Genomic DNA, 20572 nt, shown 5'->3' with positions numbered 1-20572 from the left:
CCTGTTATCAGAAAGCACCGTAAGAGGGGGTAGCAAACCAATGTTCAGAGCCAAAAGTCATACATGGCTAGATGCTGCTCTATATACCAGCAGACGTGCTGGAGAAGTAAGAAGTGGCTGCACTGTAGCTGGAGTCCCAAGTAGGAATTCTAGCAGACTCAGCCTGAATTCTCCTAGGCTGTGCACAGGGCTTGCCTGATGTGCCACTCTTGCAGAAACTACAAAGTACTTTTAATGTCTGAAGCCAACTCTGCCTGGTGGTGAGGTGAAGTCTAACCAGGAGCCTACCCTCATTCAAACACATAGCAGCTGTGTAGAGAATAGAAGATAGCAGGGTCCCAACACACATCTGAACGTCTTGCTATCCTTGATGAAAGCCACACATCCAAGCCCAGTTGCTGTCATTATGCTCCCAGCCTCATGCTTACCAAAAAAATTAATAATCAATCATTTAAATATCCTCTGATTCCACTTCCTTAGCTGGCAGGAGGAATCCTCTGTTAATCAAAAGGATCAGTTCATGCATGAAGGAGTGTGCTTCACTATTTCTGCCCCAGTATTCAGTGTTTTACCTATTTATGGAGAGAAGATAACTTAGCTTTTACACACACACTCTCTCTTTCTCAACAAACCAACCACTGACAGGCTACTGTACCTGGGCGAGAATAAAACTGATTGATTACCGGTCAGTGCACTAAAACCAAACATTTCCCTATGACAGCTTCAAAAACAACTTAAACTTACATAACCAGCGGGTGAAGAACAGGTGTCCCCTGGCTCCCACAAGAAATCAAAGTCTAGAAAAAAGTTTTAAACCAGGAGAAAAGCCCTAGATAGTTGTCTCTAGGATTCTTCAGCAGGGCAAACAGTGCTTCAAGGACAAACAGGAAAGTAGCTGCTATTTGAGGCAACTTCATTATAAAACCATTTTTAATAAGCATTCTTAACAAAGAGAGGGAGCGTGCTTGCAGAAAAGCCTCCAAGGGCTCTTAAGGCTGCCCAGTTAAGTTATTAGGAAGTTACACACAGGGGACCAAACAGCTTTTTTATTGGCCCCAAGGGACAGGGTTCAGTTTGTCACCTGTTCTCTAGAGGCATAGTCACTAACAGCAGATACTGTTAACCATCAATTTTCTGCCTGTTCCCACTCTGTGAAGGAAAGTGTATTTTTACTTACTCTAGTTGGCACACAAAAGCACAGTGTAAAGTAAGCAAAAGTGTAATTTATGTACTAGGTATTCATAAGTCTGAGCAGTAAAGATGAATCCTTTGTTCTCTTTTTCCCTTTAGCACAATTACATAATTACTACATTTAAAGAAACAATCATAAGACAGGGAAGTCCACCAATGTTGTGACCAGAATGAGGACAGTATGGTAACATGTATAGTATAAGAGGGACACATGGAAGAAGAAAGAGGACTAGAGTCAATAAATTGCCTGACTTTTTGAATCAAACAGAACTGAAAACCTCAGTCTGCTTGCAAAAGTTTGGTGACTATGATTTAAGATTATTTGAATATCTAGACCGCTGATGAGCCTGCTACAAAGCTGTCCTCCCTCACTCTCTGACAAGCCATGCCCTCTTTTTAACATCCTTTGAGGGCTGAAGATAGTAAGGACCCGATTCAGGAACGCATACCTTAAACACATGCTTGAAGTTAAGTATGTGCTTAAATCCTACTGAAATCAATGCTTAAGTGCTTTTCTGAGTCAGAGCCTAATGGAAAACTGGTGTAGGAGTAATGCCAGAACTTATTGTGGGGATGGTACAGGGAAAGCACAGAGAGGCAGCATCTATGGGGCTAGGAAGGAGCTGCGTGGGGAACTCCATTAACCAAACCTGCAGGGATTGATTCACTTCCATCTTTGTTAACCAAACTGCTTGATTGGTTTGTGAATGCTTTTGTTAACCAAATCCTGTGAGGCTCACATAGTCTTCACCTGCTTTAGCTATTGAACAGGAGCTCATGCTCTTTCAGATTAGCACCCATTCTTTTAAAAATATTCCACAACTGCCACTGGAAAACTAAGGGCTTATTTACATTTGGAAATCGTTATTCCAGAATAATTATTTCCTAACAAGACCCACTGTAACATCCCTATTCTAGAACAGGAGTATCCACATGGGGTCTTGTTAGGAAATAATTATTCTAGAATTATTCTGCAATACATTGCCCAGTGTACACAAGCTCTGACTCTGAACCAATATAGGACAGGCTACTTCACTAAGTAGGCATCACCAACCATGAAAAACTGAGTGGTGGTATGGAGACATCTCAGCAAGTATCTGCACTGTGGCCACTTAAGTAATTTTCACTGAATATGGTTAGGAAGTGAATTCAAGGCGCTGGAGGTGAAATGCTACCGTATTCACTTATTACACTTCCATGGCTTGGCTTGAGCCAAAAGGCAGCATTACAAAATGAGGTATGGTGGCCTCTTTTTCTTCAGACTTTCAAGGTTTATTTTTTAAAAGGGGTCTCAAGCAGTTATAGTGGTAAGGAAAGTTAGGAAAATGTCAGCTCAGCGTAACAGATGCAGTGATGGCTGTCTGAGTTTCAAAAGAGCCTGAAACTGTAGGTTCTGGGAAATGTGAACTGCCCAGTTCATCTCAGTGGGTGTTAGCTATTATTATTGTCATCTAAGTGAATGCGGGCATTTAGAGTATTTCTTTACTCATAGCATAGAACAGGATGGACAGACTTTTTGGCCCAAGGGCCACATCTGGGTATAGAAATTGTATGGTGGACCATGAATGTTCATGAAATTGGGATTGGGGTGTGAGAGGGGGTGAGGACTCTGGCTGGGATGCAGGCTCTGGGGTGTAGGAGGATGCTCCAGGCTGGAACCGAGGGTTTCAGAGGGCAGGAGGGGGATCAGGGCTGGGGGAGGGGCTTGGGGCATGAGGGGGTAAGGGCTTTGGGGTGGTGCTGGGGGTGCAGGAGGGGGATCAGGGGTGGGGCAGGGGTTTGGGGTGTGGGGGTGGCTCAGGGGTGAAGGCTCCAGGCGGCGCTTACCTCAAGCAGCTCCCAGAAGCAGCAGCATCTCTTCCCTCCAGCTCCTATGCAGAGGTGCAGCCAGACGGCTCTGCTGCATGCTGCCCCGTCCACAGGCGCCGACCCTGAAGCTCCCATTGGCTGCAGTTCCCAGCCAATGGGAGCTGCTGGGGCGGCGGTTTGGGTGGAGCCTTCTGGCTGCCCCTATGCATAGAAGCCGGAGGAGGGACATACTGCTGCTTCCGGGAGCCAAGCAGAGCGGCCCCCAACCCTGCTTTCTGGCTGGAGCATCGGAGCAGAGAAAGCACCAGACTCCACTCCCCAGCAGGAGCTCAAGGGCTAGATTAAAATGGCTCGTGGGCCAGATGCAGCCCGCAGGCCATAGTTTGCCATCCCTGGCATAGAAGAAGGCAGAGGCGGAGCATTTTATGAAGAGCAGCACAACCTACTCTAAGGGAACTGCCACTTTGGTGCCAATGGGGTTGGGCATGGGGGAGGTTTCAGCAAGTACCATCATCTTTTTCCCTAATCAAGAAAAATCAAAGTCCAGGGACCCTAGCAGAGACCAGCAGGGCATACAAGCCCCAAGGAAGAGGAGCCAAGGTCAAGAGGCCGAGACAGTATGCGTCATCCTGTTTTGAACATCTGCTCAGTCTCCTGAAAACAGTGCCTCAGTCTCTTGTGTGGACAAAGCTTATTCTGTGGGCAAAGCTTGGAACAACACCACTCTCTTGTAGGGTTTCAATTATTATAACTCAGAAATTCCCAAAGGACATAAAATAAAGATGACATTACAGAAGCTGCCAGAGAGAAACAGTGCATTTTTACTTGGTGAGATATAACCACAGAGCATTACTGACAGGTTGTACTAGCAAGAGCTTAAATCTCTCAGGTTTTATTCAGCTAATTAAATAGATGGGAGACATATGGCTCTTCAACAGTATTTTGCATATGCAGGAATACTTGTTTAGGGTTTGATTCAGAAGTGAGTTCAACTAACTAGCTGTCTTTTGCCCAACAGTTAAATTTCACCTAATACATAATTTATCAAAGACTAATACCAAGAAGACTACCACAAGACTATTTACTCCAACCCAACACAATGGGTGATATACAAACAGAGCTAACCGGGTGCCCAAGATGGCTCTGTTCCATAAAATCAGCCAAAACTTCCTGGCACATTTACTATAATAAGTGACATTACAACACACGACTCTAACTGGGTCAGAAGGTCATTAGAACTCGTCTTCTAAAATCAGTGATGGGCTTTTAGCCAATCAGCACACTCAAATGCCCCTGTACTTGGAGGAACTTAGTTTGATAGAACTGTGAACTTTTGCTGGATCCCTAAATAGTATCACATACAGCACCCACGTCACGTGCTGCTTGTAAGAATGCTTTTGGATTTTCCTTAGAGAAATCCTAATCTATTTAACTTGGCTTATTTTTGTTAAATTTATGCTCATGGTGATGAGCATGCTGTGGATAAATAGATTAAACATACAAACACAATGATTTGGCATGATTTGGCATACACAAAATGCTTGTCAGAAAAGAGTGTCAATTCATTTGCATATTATTAGGCTCCATAACAGCTCAGATTTGCTTTGTGATTCTTGCATCTGGGTGCCGACATGAAACTACACTTGTCTGAAACGATTCCACAATTGGACATTTTAATCTCTAAGCTGTTTTCTGCGCAATTATAGGAAAAAAGACAAACTTAGTGTGCCTTATGACAAACTGTTAAGGATGCATAGTCTGAATAAATTCCTGAGTGAAGAGAATTAGTCACACTGTTATTTAGTTCTCAAGGAACTTCAATCAAAGTTGAAGGAAAATTCTTGTGTTTATCTGCAAACGGTGACTACACTACAACTTTTGTATATTACTCATTTTATTCCGATCCTTGCCTAATGGGTAAGCTCATCTTTCCATTGCTCAGACAACTTTCTTGTTATGCTTCAGAGAAGCGCATAGAAACATCTGCTAGGTACCAATGTGCAAAGTGAGAACCACACTCTGCCAATTCTCTTTAAATTACAAACAAGTAGATCTTTCTTCATGTGTATGATGCCACAGAACAGGGCCTCTAATATGTGCTTGAGCTAGTTCATAGGGCATATGTGTGATCGTTAACAGCACATACATTGTGATTGTGTCTACCGCACATAATAGAACACAAACAAAACTTTGCTTTTCTGCAAGCTATGAATCAGAATATCTTTCACTGTTACGGATACAGAACGATACTTTCCCATCATTAGTCAGCACTGTCAACAGTGACTTAGCATAAATCATCCTGTACAACAAATTAGGTTTCCAAAACAAGACTGTTTTCCATAATAGGCTCCAGACGCACAATCCATTCAAGCATAAGTGAGGACAATTCCTTATTAGTCTGACATGGATTAAGAAAGTCTTTCCTACAGTCTTCAGGTCTCTGGCTAATGTATAATTTCGCGTATATATGGCACTACAGAGTGAAAATGGAGAAGTGGCGTTCCTGACAGCGGGTCAGTCAAAGGCGCTACCGTATATAAAATATATAGTCTGGTGGTTTCAGCTTATTTCCAGGTGAACTGGAGTCCATGTCACAAACCACCATGTACAGTAAGCACAATCACTAGCCTCTGCGCAAGAGAGGCCCAGGACTGAGCTAACATAAATTCTGAATTACTTACCACCTCTAGAGAGGGTGGTCCCTCCAGGCCAGGGTTGAGCTCATGGGCAAGGCTGTGCAAGGAAGCTGTCTGTACAATGCCTGGCCTGCGGATATACAGAGGACTTCAGTCTCCTGTACTGGCAATCTCAGTCAGTGTGAGCTCAAATATTCACCAAAAGCTAAGGGCCAAAATTTTCCCTCAGATGCCCATGTGTAGTTCCCATTTGTGTCAATGGAAACCACATATCTATACATCTAATGGGAGAATCTGACCCTAAAAATGAGTCTTTAGCACTACACCCGCCTATGCAGAGGACCATCATTGTGCTCTAAACAAGTTTGTGACATTTAACATTTCAAACAACGTGACATCAGAATGTCTTGTATCAACAAACCATAGACTATAAATCTGTTATTAAATTTGATAAGACATTGTTTAGTGGTACATGATTTTAAAGCGTGTTTTTTCTTAACATGGATATTTTAAAATGATGAATGAAATAGGGAGTGAAATTAATGTATAGTATTTTATGAAACTGGTTTCATCCTATGAAGCTGTGGTAAACACACTTCTAAGTCCTGTCTTTGTTAAAATACATCCTAACAAGTCTTGCAAAGCAGAGCGTATGATTCTGATACGAGGCATTCATCAAATTCTATATCCATTAATTTTTCCTCCTTCTATGGATACGTGAAATGGTGGGCAAGTGCAATCACTTCACTCTACCTGACTTCCGTGACATAATGATTTCGGAACACTGAAGTGTATAATATCACTCCCTAGTAACAAATCATAACATTTCCTCAGTTCTGAACTTTTGGCTCACTATGGAGTAAGAATGCGGGCTGATCCCAAAAGTAGCTGTCTGTGACGAGGGGGACTTGGAGTAAATATGTGTTCAGTCAGTGCACACGTCCATATCAGTTCCCACAATGTCATTTACTATGGCTGTGTATATGGATGGCTAACAGAAAAATGTCAAATTTCCAACCAGAATTCTCCTTAAGCACAAGCACATCATCATCTCACTTATAGACTAGTGGACAGAAAGGGGGAGGAGATTTAAAATAAAATTAAAAAACAGGTTTTCATTTGAAGCATATCGCATATGTAACAGGCACACAAATGAAGGGAGATCAGAAGGTAATTGTCCTCTCCCTTGGCTTCAGGATACACTAGTTACCAGCTGACTAGAAAGGCACATACATCAGAACCCAGAGCTTTGCCTTGCCTCTTCAGACCCCTTTTCTTCCCTTCTCTTCCCTCCCTCTGCCCCACGACACACACACACTGCATACTCATTTTGATGAAATTTCATCCCTGGGCTGAACCACTCTGTCTTGGGAAGCACACTAGAGTTTGTAAAGTGGAACTTCCCCAGATCAGACAAGCAGTTAATAGTCTGAGAGGCACATCAGTCAGACTACCATGAATTCCATTTGTAAGAGAAGACCAAATCAAAAGGTATTACTTACATGTATGCGTCTTCTTTGTTACGGAAATACCTGGAGGGAAGAAATGATACCATTGTTAGGAAAGTCACCATTGTGTAAACTCTTTTGATACACATTTCATTGTTAAACTCTTATCACAGACATACGGCTGCCTCTAAAGAAGAGGGATGAACGTCACATTGATTTCAACATTAGATTCAGGAGTATCTCCCTTCTTTGTGTGCAGGTTTTAATGTTATTCTGTGTCCTCCTCCCTATAAACGAAGGCTCAGCTACGTATCCACTGAGATTTTGTTGTCCAAAAGCCTATTCAAGTTCAAACTGTTTTAAGACATGTGGCTGTTCTAAAAGGCACAAGACTACATTCAGAGGGCCCCCACCTTTTATTTCCCATGGTAAAGAGTTCTCCCACATTCATACCAATCAATGCACATCAACCTACCTGCACAGAAAAGATCTGAGCAAGACATAAATTCACTTACTATGGCCATTAAGTTCAAGTTGTCTTTTCACTGCAAGCTGCAGGTCATGCTCATTAAAACCAAATAAACAGCATTATGAATACAGGCATTATTGGTTGCTATTCTAAGCTGGAAGCAAAATAGATATAACCTGTTAAATATATTGTTGAAGTAATAAAGATGTTTTTATGCCAAAGAGGCTTGTGGTGACAGTCAGCGGGGATGTTCCAGCTCATGTGAAATTTGAGACATTTTAAAAAATGCAACAAAACAAATGGAACTAGGCAAGATACATAATACCAAATAAAGACAATATTAACTCGGTTAAATGTCATCGGAATTCATGCTTGAATATAAACAATGTTGTCTCCACTTTAGTAGATAACTGGTGCTCTACTCTGAGCTCTCATTATTTAAGCTTCCATCTGCTTTGGGGGCATTCTGTGAGAGGGGAAAGAGACTACTGGAAGTAATAAAAGTATTTGAAATATTTAGTTCATGATTAAGACCTGTAATGAAATCTTGGATTGGCTTTGCTTGCAATGTATGAAAGTAAGGCAGCTCTGTATCTCCTTAACCCCCAAAACAAATTTATACAGAAAGAGTAAGCTTTTATTTTAGCCTTATTGCTTGGTTATGGAACTTCTCAGCGAGACAAAGTGGATTCTAAAAATCCACAAAAAAACAGATGATGTTGTTTGTAAATTTACACTTGACCTCTAAAGATGACATTTTCAAAGTGTCCCTATTTTCACACACAATTAAATCAATATTAAATCAAGCATTCAAGAATCATGAGGCACAGGCCTCCTAAAAAAAAAAAAAAAATCACAAGAATGGCTTAAAATCACGAGCATTTTTTTTTTTTTTTTTTTAAAAAGAGTTTTAAATTACCTTATGGTTTTTCAGCCTTTAGGTTTCACATTTTCAAGATTTTTCTCCATAACCACAAAGAGTCAAATCTAATTTAAAGGAAAGCTGAGATTCTCACAATAACACACCTCCAGACTTTAACACCAAATATCACAGAAGTTGGCAAAACTGATGATGACACCTAACTCAGAGGTGCTGAACACTGCAGTAACACTGCAGCCTTACTTACTTGAATTTGAGATTATAGCCCTCATCATCACCCATTTTTCCCCCAAGAGAGAAAGTCTTTGTTATTATTCGTTTTCTTGGTTGATCTACAGAATAGCACACACATCTCCTTACAGAAGTCATCACTACGAACTTTCCTAACATTTCCTTGATAGAAGCCCTCATCTCTGCTGTAGCTTATTTGACTAGCCCCTACAATCTTAGGGGTATTCTACTGAATCACACACGCAGAGAAAAAAAGTCTTTAATCTGAACACGATTTGCAACTCTCTCTCAGAACTCTAGTGCTAATAAATTGATACATCAGTGCTCTTTCAGCATTATGAGAGCCATATGTGTACTCTTCTCAGAAAATAATGCTTTCGGTGAAATCACTTTGAACAGAGAGTGCTTAAGCTGTCACTTCTGATTACTCACAGCCTCATCACAATAGGGTTTGCCACAGCACAAAACAGACTTAGCTGTATTTGCTGACCGAGGGACTACTTTCTCCTGACGCATGAAGCACTGATGGAAATATCAACGTTTATATCTTTCTACTTAAAATTTTTAAACAAGTGTGGTATATTTAGCGAATCAAATGTATCTGTAATAATTACCGATTAGCAGCCGATAAGGCTTAAGATCTTTTACACACACATTTTTAGATCTGTTTAAAAACATACATCATCTGGATTGCAGTCAATGATGGTGTCTTCCGCAGCATTACACTGGCATTAGCTGTATATAAATCAAAGGTATTAATTTTAATTGAGCCTTTATTGAAACCAATTTTGGTCCAAATGAAATCAATGTGAGTTTTGCCATTGATTTCAACAGGACTAGATTAAAATTAACTAGGAATCTTAATTATATTTTTAAAGAAGTATTTTTTAAATTTGTAAATTTAAAGATTCCTCCCACATAAATAATTACACATGGGGAAACTTTGAAAACCAAAGCTACTGGGACATCCAACCAGTTAATCAGATAGGATACTTTATAACCACTGCTTTAACAATAAATATGCCATGCATTGCTAGGTCATTGTAGCATATCTTGTCTAGTATTACGATAGGAAAACAAAGGCATGGTGATTCTACCCACTTAAGTATAATAATCCCCTAGAAATAGACAATTAAAAGTGTGTTTTGAAGGGAAATGTACAAATAACTCTGAAGAATCTGTCGATATGAGGCATAAACTAAGCACTGTCATGAATTTTAAATCATTCACAGCAAATGCTAACGCTATTAATGTCCAGATTTCTATTTCTCTTCTATGGGCCATATCTCACTAGTTTTACAGAAGCAGTCAATTCCACTGAAATCAATGGGATCACTTAAGGATCTAAATCTGCAAAGTCTAATGCATATAATCAACTTTACTCACTGATTAGTCCCATTCAGTTTAATGGGATTACCTGTGTACCTAAATATTTGCAGGATTGGATGCTAAATTTGTACAATGGAATAGAAAATGGAATACAATGGAAAAATGCATATGGTAAAATGGAAATGGCATGGATGATCCACAACTCAGCATGGGACCAAACTCCAAGATGTGTCTAAAATAAAGCATCAGGTGTTATTTTTGTAAACAAGTGGGAGCATATACAATCCTTTGACCCCAATTAAAAATGCCATTTAAGAAAAACTCAAAATTGTTAAATCAGATTACAGTATGTTTCACTTTACATACATGGGTTCATTTTCAATGTAATTTTCTGAAGTAATGTGTGACAACTTAAAGTGATTATCACTGTCTTAAACTGCCAATTTTTCATTCTAATTTTAAAACAAAACCAAACAGCTTCAGTGTTGCTAATACAGAAAGATTTCCTGATTTCAACTGGCCAGACTTCAAAGTAAAGCAAAGGAAATGTCACGAAAATACCACAGTATATCATTGCCATGGTTATCAGTGAGTGAAAGTTTCAATATTACACTTATCACGGTGTTTATCAATTCAGCAGTGTGACTGGACATTCCCAATCAATGCCAAATCCTAGTCAAGTTAACATGTTGCTATGCAATTCTCTATGTGGCAACAAGCAATTTCATTTTGTTTTAAGTGAAAAGAATTTATATGACACTCGTTTTTCCACTCCCACTAAGTATACATCATTTGCCATTATGGGTGATATTTACAAAAACAGGTTTCTCTATGGAATAAACTTGAGGAAGAATACCTAGCAAAAGGGATAGGATATCATTTTGCAAGCAGTTAGCCATATGACCTTCACTAGTCAACTTCAAACAGAGATAAAAATGTCTTTTGAGAATAAAAAAAACCCAAACATTTTATACATCATAAGCCATTTCTTGGAGTTGCCCACCCAGATAACGTCTAAAGAAGCATAATGAAACATTGCTTAGTCTGTGAACTCAGATAATTACTGCTGTTGTACAATTGTCAACTTTCCATATTTCAAGGAGAAAACTTCTGTACTTTGATGTAAAGAATGATAAGTAAAAAGTCCCATCTGGCAGAATTCATTATTCTCTAAAACATCCAAGGGAATATTTGCTTGAGTGCAGTAGTTACATATAGTTTTCTTAAACCTCTGAGAAAACTGTTCCAAAAATTTTGTCTTTAGAAAGGCCTACAGCAACGGCAGACCATGTAACTGGGCATCAGAATGCTTCAACCAGGATAATGTTTTATTTTCTTTACTTAATATTAATTTAAACTGACTTTATAATACTAGCTCAGCTCTTTGAGCCAACATTAGTTGTTTATCAATGGCATGGTTACAAAAAATCAGGAAGTCAGCATTGTAACTTTCGGAAATTCTGGAATTTAGTGTTTTTATGGCACATTATAAACCTGTCATTATGGAATCAAAAACATTAAAACTTTTTAACTCTAGGCTTCCCACCTGATGTATTGTGTAAAATCAGAAAGAAAATGTATTACAATCTTCCGGATCCTACTGCGTTTCTATCCATCCCTCCACTTCTCTTTTACTTTATCGTTGTTAGAAGCTAGCAATTAAGGTGGTAGATTATACATAACACTTGGGTGCTTGCAGAGAACCTAGAAAAGCAGAATAATAGACTTGAATGTACTCAGACAGGAATACATTCTTTTAGAATGTTTAACAATGGTTTATATAAAGTACATAGGGATCCCTGGCTCGAAGAAGTCACATGATCTTTCTTGGCACTGTTTTTATGATGGTCAAGGTAAAAGTAAAATGCACACATATATTGTAAATGCAGGCTGAGCGGGTCTGACCAAACAAAATGATGTTACAAAACAATGTCCTTGTCTAGGACAAAAGAGCTGTTAATGATAATCAGTACATATTACTGAAAGTGCTCCAAGTACTTTTGTTTCAAAAATTGTTAATGGACACTAATGCTTACAGTTCACTCAAAAGAGAAATAAATTATGTGCTGGGGTTGCAAGGACAACATACACTAGACATCAAACAATCAGGAATATAAGAACAATCAAGCATTCTATAATTACATAAAAGCTTTTTTAAAAAAATCACTTTAGAAATTATGAGAATAAAAATATTTTGTAAGGTTTTAGCTTTCCTAAAGCTTACTCATACAGAAAAGGGGATGTCTAGCTGTTACCGATAGAACAGCAGCTCACCATGGCAAAAACAAAGCTTTTCTATTTTGGGCTAGCTCGTGCTTTTTTATTATAAAGGAATGGTGTACAGGGGGAGCACTCAATGTCTCTTGGGCTCAGATCCTCAAAGGTACTTAGGTGCCTAACTCCCATTGATTTCACATGGAGTTAGATGCCTAAATACCACTGAGGATCTAGGCCTTTGACTCCCTGGTTGAACTGGAAATGCTGCATACTCTTCCCAGGGCTGGATGAAGGCCTGGGTACTTTGGAGTTTTAAGTTCCTTGGTGACGTAGGAGTTTTAAGTTCCATTTATTTATTTTAAAGCAAGTTTCTAACCCGCAGAGTTACGGAGAACAGCTTGGAAATGTGAACCAAGCATAATCATTGCAGTGATGTCAGCAGACAATCTGAAACAATTCCCACCCAAGCAGAGAGAGCCCAGCAGTTGAGGTAAGGACTGGGATTCCCCATCCTGCTGTCCCTGCCTCTCCGGAAAAGGAGAAGGGACTCCTGCTTCCAATCCTGGTGGGGAAAGAAGGGAGTTCCAGGCTGCTCTCTATGCCTCCCTTGCAACAAAGGAAGACACCCTGCCACAACTACCCCAGGGTGTGGTCAAGGTCACGATATAAGGGCAGGGCCAGAGCCATGGAGGGAGCCATGTATCTAGGGCCCCTGCTTGCTCTACTCCAGTCCTGATTCTCCCATGTCTATAGCCAGTTCTGTTCATACCCTGCCTTATTTCTACCAATGGAGATCTGTTGTGGTTCTTAAAATTCCAACTATATTTGGAGTACAGATCACCCTTGTTCCCAGACAAGATTCTCCAGACATGTTGCTTAAACTCTGTTCCTCAGCTTCCCTATATGTAAAATGGGGATAGTATGAGACCTCCAGATCGAAAAACACTGAGTATTTAAAAAGCAGTTTGAGTATCATCCCCATTTTATGACGAGGTTAATGGCCTGATTTAAGCAAGTGCTGAGCACCTGGCAACACCATCTGACTTCCAGTCAAGTCACTCCTGGTTTGGATACTGACTTACTATGTGATCTGGAAACATCATTTTATAACTTCATTTTTCATAAAGCTGAACACCTACAATCTCAAAGTGACTTCACCTCTGAAAAAGCCAATAAAACTATTATTGTTCCTCCAGAAACCCAAAATACGCATCAAAAAGAACAAATGTCATTGTCGTTACAAAGGCTATTCTCTCACTTTGTAGAAACCCTAACCCTGAACATTTGCTGATATTTGCTCTCAACATTCCCACCTCATAAATTTTTACTGTCTCACCTCAGGTGCCAAAATTCCAGAGGGCAAAAGTCTTGACTCTAGAGACAAATTTCACTATCCAACCTTAAACGTTTGGTACTAGGATAATGCGATTATTACACACATGCACTGAGGGATAACCCAAACAGTTTACACTGATGCACAACACCCTTTATTTACCAGAAGAGCTGGCATGCAACGTTCTCCCCAGTATATAACACTGGACAACTGGCCAGCTATATTTTTTAAAAACTCTTCCCATAAAGCATCAGCTATTGGCCACTGCCAGCAGCAGGAGAAACTTCAACACTGGTCAGATCCTGCACAGAAAATCTTCTCCTTGTATTGATCATGAAAGCAACATTTCACACTTCTTCACTGCAGTGAAACCCTGATTTTTGCTAGATCTTGACTGAGTTAACTCCTAGTTAACTGAAGGTCAGTTATGTCCCCTTGAGTTACTGAGTCAAGCTTTACTCCTGCAGAGCTCCTCTGGAGTGGATTAAACTCTCTGGTTCCCCTTAATGGAGAGTGCTGGTGTAACTAATCGGGAAAACTGATGAGCTGAGCCCCAATTTTAAGGAAGTTTCCGGTATCCGGCACTTGTTTTCTTGGACTTGCCTGTTCTCAAGGAGGGTCTTTCAGACCTTTAAGTATTTTCTTTTTCTTCCATAAATAAGTAATGAAATAGATAAGAAAAAACAGACAGACAAAACATATTAAAAAAATCTCTACATTTTTATATGGCAACCATCAGTGTAGTATATATTTCTATACAGTTGACCTAAACTTATTTTCCCTATTTGTACCTAGTGTATTAAAAGTAAAATACAATTTAGAATTGTATCTAAAAAAAAAAAGAGGCTTCATAGGAAAACTTTGAATTAGTTTTGTTTTACTGACTAGTAATTACACAATTGACTGAGCAAACCATGAAGTGAGGATTTAAAAATAGTCTTACAGTGCAACACAATTATGGGGAGCGAATTCAGTTTAATGTACAGCATTCTATAACTCCCCCCCACACTATTGTTCTTCAGATAAGCTACAAACCATAAAGAAATCGTACATCTCTTAAAAACTGACAGAGGCCTTCTTATTATACATTTTATCCAAACTGTGAATCTTACTATAAGCCATCATTTTATATAGTTTTAATTATGACAGTAAAATATTGCCACAAGCGACAGACTCTCTCTCTATAAGCCCTGTACCTTTTCCTTGCAGTGACATTCAAAGCACAGCGTCTCCTTCATTTAAAGGAGCTGTCCTATCATCTCACTAATGGGAACAATTCATTTAACCTGCACTAGATATACAGCCAAGGAGCTCTGTAATGTGTGCAGCTTCCTGAGGGGAATCAGTCCTTATGGTTGGCCCTTCCTGTTATTTGATTCATTGACTAGAGTTCCACTTTCTTTCCACTTTGTCTGATTTTAGACAAAAAGGACATTCCAGAAAATGTGAATTGTTTAACGATTAGTATCATTTTAGCAAGCTCACTGTTTGATATGACCACAAGCAGCTCAATACTATGAAGCAATGGGAGCTTCTTGATTTCAGACATATTTGTTGTATTTTGAACATCTTATAGCCCATATTACTCCTCTGATGACAGTGTGGGAGTTGCTTCTTCTTGCATCTTGGATTATAAAAGGTTAACTTTTCCTGATTGTTCCCCTGACCTTCTGCATAAAACAAAAATGCCAGCATATATTTGTTAAAAGTTACATTTAGAAGCAATACCTTATTTAATTATGTAGTCTAAAGAAGCCTTACATCAATACACAGAAGAGGTACAGAATGAGTTGAACAAGCATCTCGGCACTGCCCTGTTAATGTACACAGCAGTGCCAACCCCAAGCATTCAAAAGTCTTGAGACAGGCTGTGACGGGGTCTATAAACCCCACACGGACGAGGAAGGTGCCAGAGAAGCCCTGGTGGTAGGGTTGGCCCTACCCTTCTGATCCTGTCAATCTTGTATGATAGGGAGAAGGCCTTTAAAATGGAGGAAGCTGCAATGAGCGGGAGGGAAAGGGGGAGACGCAGGATGCCCTAAGCAGCAAACTGCTGGAATGACTCCTGAAGCCATGGAGAATGCAGGGGACTTCCAGAGTAAAACAGGCGATTTTCCCAACCTCCCAACCCCACATGTTGGTGCTGGATCATTGGCATATCAGTTTGACTTCAAGTATCTGGGATCCTTCCTGATGAAAGGCACTAAATATGTATCATGTTGATGTAAAATATCATTTCTTTAGATTCATAAAAACATGCAACATTAATTTATCTAGTCTAATGCATTATGTACATTACAAAATACTTTAAAAAGTCAGAAGAACTGAAGTTTGCTTTAACGCTAGAGAAGACCCCAAATCAAAACCACAGAACACTTCAGGACTGTGGGAAAGTTCAGCTCCAGATCTATGCAGCTAGCCTCAGTCTTTGTAAGAGGTTGAATAAAAAATTGGATCAAAAACCATGGTCAGCTTTGCATGTTGAAGCAAACTGTGCAGGTTGGGCTCATCTGTATTAGAAAACTAAGCGCTCTCTCTGGATTTAGTCAAATATGCCCATGTCCTTGGATTTCTCTAGATTTAATTCTAGGGGTCATGGAGATTGTTATGGTTTCAAGTAAAGGACACACCTTTCATTATCCTACACACATAGCTGCATTACCATTGTTGTTTCCCAAAACAGTCAGAACGCTGAACAGACAGAGGATTTCTCCCCGTTCAAATAAGGAAATATGCTCATTTAAAAGAAAAATATTGGTAGGGTCTCTGAAACAGCTTATGTATGGGAAGTCTAATCTGTACACTGACCATTAAATTGGATTATCAAATACAATTTACTAATGAATTAAAGGGAGACTAATTCTCTTGCATGACATAATACAAATGCTACCTCTTCCGTCCCTTGATGCCAGTGGTTACTGCAAATACTGAACAACTGCAGGCAAAAGGGAGTCCTCCTGGAAATCCAGCACTAAGGCATTCGTATGTTTTTTAAAGGAATCCGCATCAAAATAGTACTTCAGCTTCTGTAGCATTCAAACTGCTGGGCAAAATTAGGATAGTGGGCAAACATTATAAAATGTTTGAATAAAGCCAGTATTTCTTTACTGGCCACTGAAAGTTCTGTATAAAAATGGAAAATAGCATTGAACATTTTGATTCAAAAGGAGGAGGGGAGGCATTGACTATAAAGATGAAACTGGATTTGGCATAGAGTTCAGAATAATGATTGAAACAGTCTTTGAACTAACCTCTGATTTATCTACTGGTTTGGGAATACAGCAAATTGGTAGATACTGTGAGGTAACCTGTATTTGTAGAATACCATACTATGTCTCTGTACATTTGTTGTGCTCTATGTTGCTAACCTTCTGTTTACTAATAATGAATGGCAAAGTGCTTAAGGAACACAGTTAAGATGGTAATGGACAAGATCCACTTTTATGATCAATGTTTGAATTGACAATAAGGGTTATTTCTATGTAGTCTTTATTTGAGCTTCCTGTGGTACTGTTGATTTAGTCCTGGTGCTGTATTTTTACTGCATGGAGATATAGAGATAATTGTAATCCTTTGTATAGCTTTGGTAACACTGCTGAATCACCAGGGTTTTCCTATACTATGGTGTAAAAGGGTGGCTTGCCTGTGGGCTGGAGAGCCTGGGGCTAAAACAACCCTAATTACAGGACAAGTCACATTTGGGTTGAACCAGGTGGCCCCAGGGTAAAAAGCTGCAAGGATGGGGTCTGCAGAGTGAAGCTGCAGTGGGGGTCTGCAGTGGTTCTGGAGGAAGGCACAGTTCCTCAGGAAGGGGTGGGGGGGAGCTGTGCCCAGCTAAAGCCAGGATAGAAGATTTATTTGTGTTTGTCTGAGAACACTGTTAATTTAATTAAAAAAAAAAAGACCCTAAGAAGGGCTGTGACTGAAAGAGAGACTCCGGAGTTTGTTGCAAGAGGTCTGGTGAAGGGGAAAACAGGTTGGACACAGCAGAGGCACCCTGGCCACGTCGGGGTGCTCAGGTGGTGGCTGGCCCTATTCATTGGGCCTGAACCAACACACACACTTGGTTGTGGTAGGTGGCAGCGTTCCAACTTCAAATCTCAGAGCTGTCACATCCCTGGAATGAACTAACCAAAGCCCCTCAGCTCAAAACTCCTGAACTTTCAGGGGGGTTAAAATTCACATTGAAATTTTGCAGCCAGAGCCTGGCCCATGTCTAGTATTTCTTGACCTATGTCCATAAATAGTACTACTCATTCAGATAAAGATACTTCCCAAGTTTAACATACTATTTTCATCTAAGGTTTAATAGAAAAATAATTAGGTTTGTAACACGAGAAACTCAGATTTCTGTCACATATGTATCATTTAGTTAGTGACATACTAACACAGCTAAGAATAGATACATTAGAAAACAATATTTTAAAGAACCAAACAGCGCTCCCATTTGACTTCTATTGACAAGATAAATCTTATCAGGTATTTAATTTTGTTCTCATTAAGTTGTGAGGTTAATGGCTTTACGGTTCAGTCCATGAAAGAAGCAATGTCAGGTATTCACCTTGAGAAGTTATCTTAGCAGAACTACATTCAGGCGTTAAGCCCATTGTAAAATATAGTACTAGGATGTGTTGTAGAGCTGCATATCAAAGAGACAATTGTATTGCTGGCTGAATTCCAGTTTGGCTTCAGTGCATATTTTCTTCAATTAACCCTGGTGCACACAAATTGCACATAGGCACAGAAGGATTCCCCATTCTCTTCAAGACCGTACATAAGGGAAGACTTCACATAAATGGAAATCTTCACATAAGTTTTGCATAGAAAATCTTTCATCAGCACAGTAGCTAAAGGGCAGAAGAAAAATATTTATACAGCTGAGAGAATGGGGTAACTGTCTTAATAGTTTAATCATGGTAATGCCTTGGAGAACAGCAACTTTCTCCCAAATTCTGGTTGTTGCCACCCTCCAAAACCAATATTCAAGCCATTTCTAAGCTTATAATACATATCTTGTTTTCTCAATTGCATGCTTCTCCTTGTCAATACAGGTAAACATAAGAAATGTCTAAGCACTGCTTGGATACTATGGTGGCTGTGGAAAGCCACCTGCTACAGATCTAGCAGTAATACCATACTGTAGAAAATCACTGGCTCCTATGCCTGAGTGGCTTGAACTTGTATATATTACCTGAAAGATGGCACCTCTAACAGCCCAATATCAACTAGTACAACACACGGACATTGGTTCAATACTGTCTAAGGAAGAAGTGTACCATCTATTGAGTCACCAGCTCCATTTTAACACTCAAGCAGTCCTTGGAGATCTCCCAAGGAAGTACTGACCCAGTATAGCCCTGCTTAACTTTTGACAAAAAACAGGAATGCAGTAGCAGGTGGTATATTTGCAGACTACAATTTTTTTTTGCCAATTCCTTATGTAATTTATAATCCAATTATTATTATTATAATTTGCTCCCCATAACAACTGCATGTAGTGACTAACTAGCAAGTGCTTTACCTTTCAGGTGGAGTTGTAACATTTGCAAAGATATGAGCAATGCAGTGAAGGAATTTTATAGTTACACTGAAGTAAATTTGAAAATATGAAGATTTATCCCATATCAGAAAAGTATTCAACTATACAAGGAATGCTTGGTGTGCTCTCCTTGCAGTTATAATAATACTTAGCATTTACTTTATTCAGTGCTTTACATCTTCAAAGCACTGTGCAAACATCTCAAAATCCAAGTGTTATCCCCAATTTACAGACAAGGAAAGAGACACAAATGTAATTATAAAAGTTGCTCAAGCCCACAGAGCTGGGATTAAAAACACATGGGTGCCTGGCTCCTAGCTATAGTCTTCATTCACAAAGGTACGAGAGTAAGGAGTTTCTCACTCTGTCCTCTACCCCAATGACTCCTTCTGCTTATGTGGTGAAATCCTTATCTTCTCCCTTTGGCAACCAGTTCATAAGGCATAAGAATGATTGTGATGTCACAAGATAAGCATTCTGACATCACTGAAAAAGGGGGCACGATAATAAAAATAACCACTTGTTTAATCAACAGACATCTTGGATTTGAACACTGGGCCTATGTCCTGGAGATAACTCTCGTAATTTTCTAACATCACATCAGGAGTCTCAATTTGGGACATTCTCCAAAAACACAAAGAATGACTCCCAATATCACCGGCATTCCCCCCTCCACCATTTTGCTTTTGAATATTTTGTTTTGTAAAATGATGATGGGGAAAATATCCTGATTTACTGGATTTTTTTTTAAAAAGTTGAACCATTGTGACTGCAGCTGGTATATATTTAATCAATATGGGTGCAAAATAATATCAGTGGCAACTGTGAAAGCATGCTAAATAAGAAATAAAAATTAAGAAATAACCTATGGAAATTAGTCTAAAATTTTAGGATTTCATTCTTTATTAAAATCTTTCTATAATTTTTTTAAACCATCCCATAGTATTTAATAGATAATTACGGCCCTGCTACAGAGTTTTCAGTGTTGTTTTTTATAGTCTTATAGAATTTAAAATTCTGTCATTCAAAATCCTACAGGGCTGTTCCATAAGGAAATGTTAGTTCTAGTGCGAAATCTTTTTTAAAAACTATGGGGAGAGTTTACTGGACTGAACTGATCTCTGGTGTAACCCTGCTGACTTCAGTATGGTTATAGTATGAATGAATTTGGCCCATTATGTTTCGAATGGAAACAGCACTGGACATCAAATTCTTATTACAATTGGGGGACTATTTTAACCCTAATTAAAAGATAATCAATATTCTCTAGCAAGGAATATTTTCTCTTTGCCCAATGGCTCTATTATAGATTCTGAAGAATGGTCTTTTTTCCAGGAGTATTTATGATCTGGAAAGTCAATTTCTTGTGTGCTGCTTGATTTATCCCAACCGAATACTATATCACCAATGTGCTTGTAAATTTGACTTTCATAATTCTTCTGAGATTGACTGTCTCAAAAATGGCATCTTTTTAGTAGGCTCTCTCCATG

The 20572-nt window shown here is 39.3% G+C and overlaps 1 protein-coding gene across 2 annotated transcripts in view; it reads right to left on the bottom strand.

Moving 5' to 3' along the window:
• Positions 1-20572, bottom strand: part of RORA (RAR related orphan receptor A) — a 539784-nt gene that overhangs the window by 151977 nt on the left and 367235 nt on the right. For both annotated transcript variants that reach the window (XM_037910469.2, XM_037910467.2), the window contains exon 2: positions 7139-7168. In XM_037910469.2, coding sequence (XP_037766397.1) covers positions 7139-7168 — 30 coding nt within the window. The remainder of the gene's footprint in view (positions 1-7138; positions 7169-20572) is intronic.

The sequence above is a fragment of the Chelonia mydas genome, chromosome 10 (assembly GCF_015237465.2).
Source record: "Chelonia mydas isolate rCheMyd1 chromosome 10, rCheMyd1.pri.v2, whole genome shotgun sequence".
In the NCBI taxonomy this organism is placed as follows: Eukaryota; Metazoa; Chordata; order Testudines; family Cheloniidae; genus Chelonia; species Chelonia mydas.
This window is presented reverse-complemented; position numbering and strand designations above follow the sequence as displayed.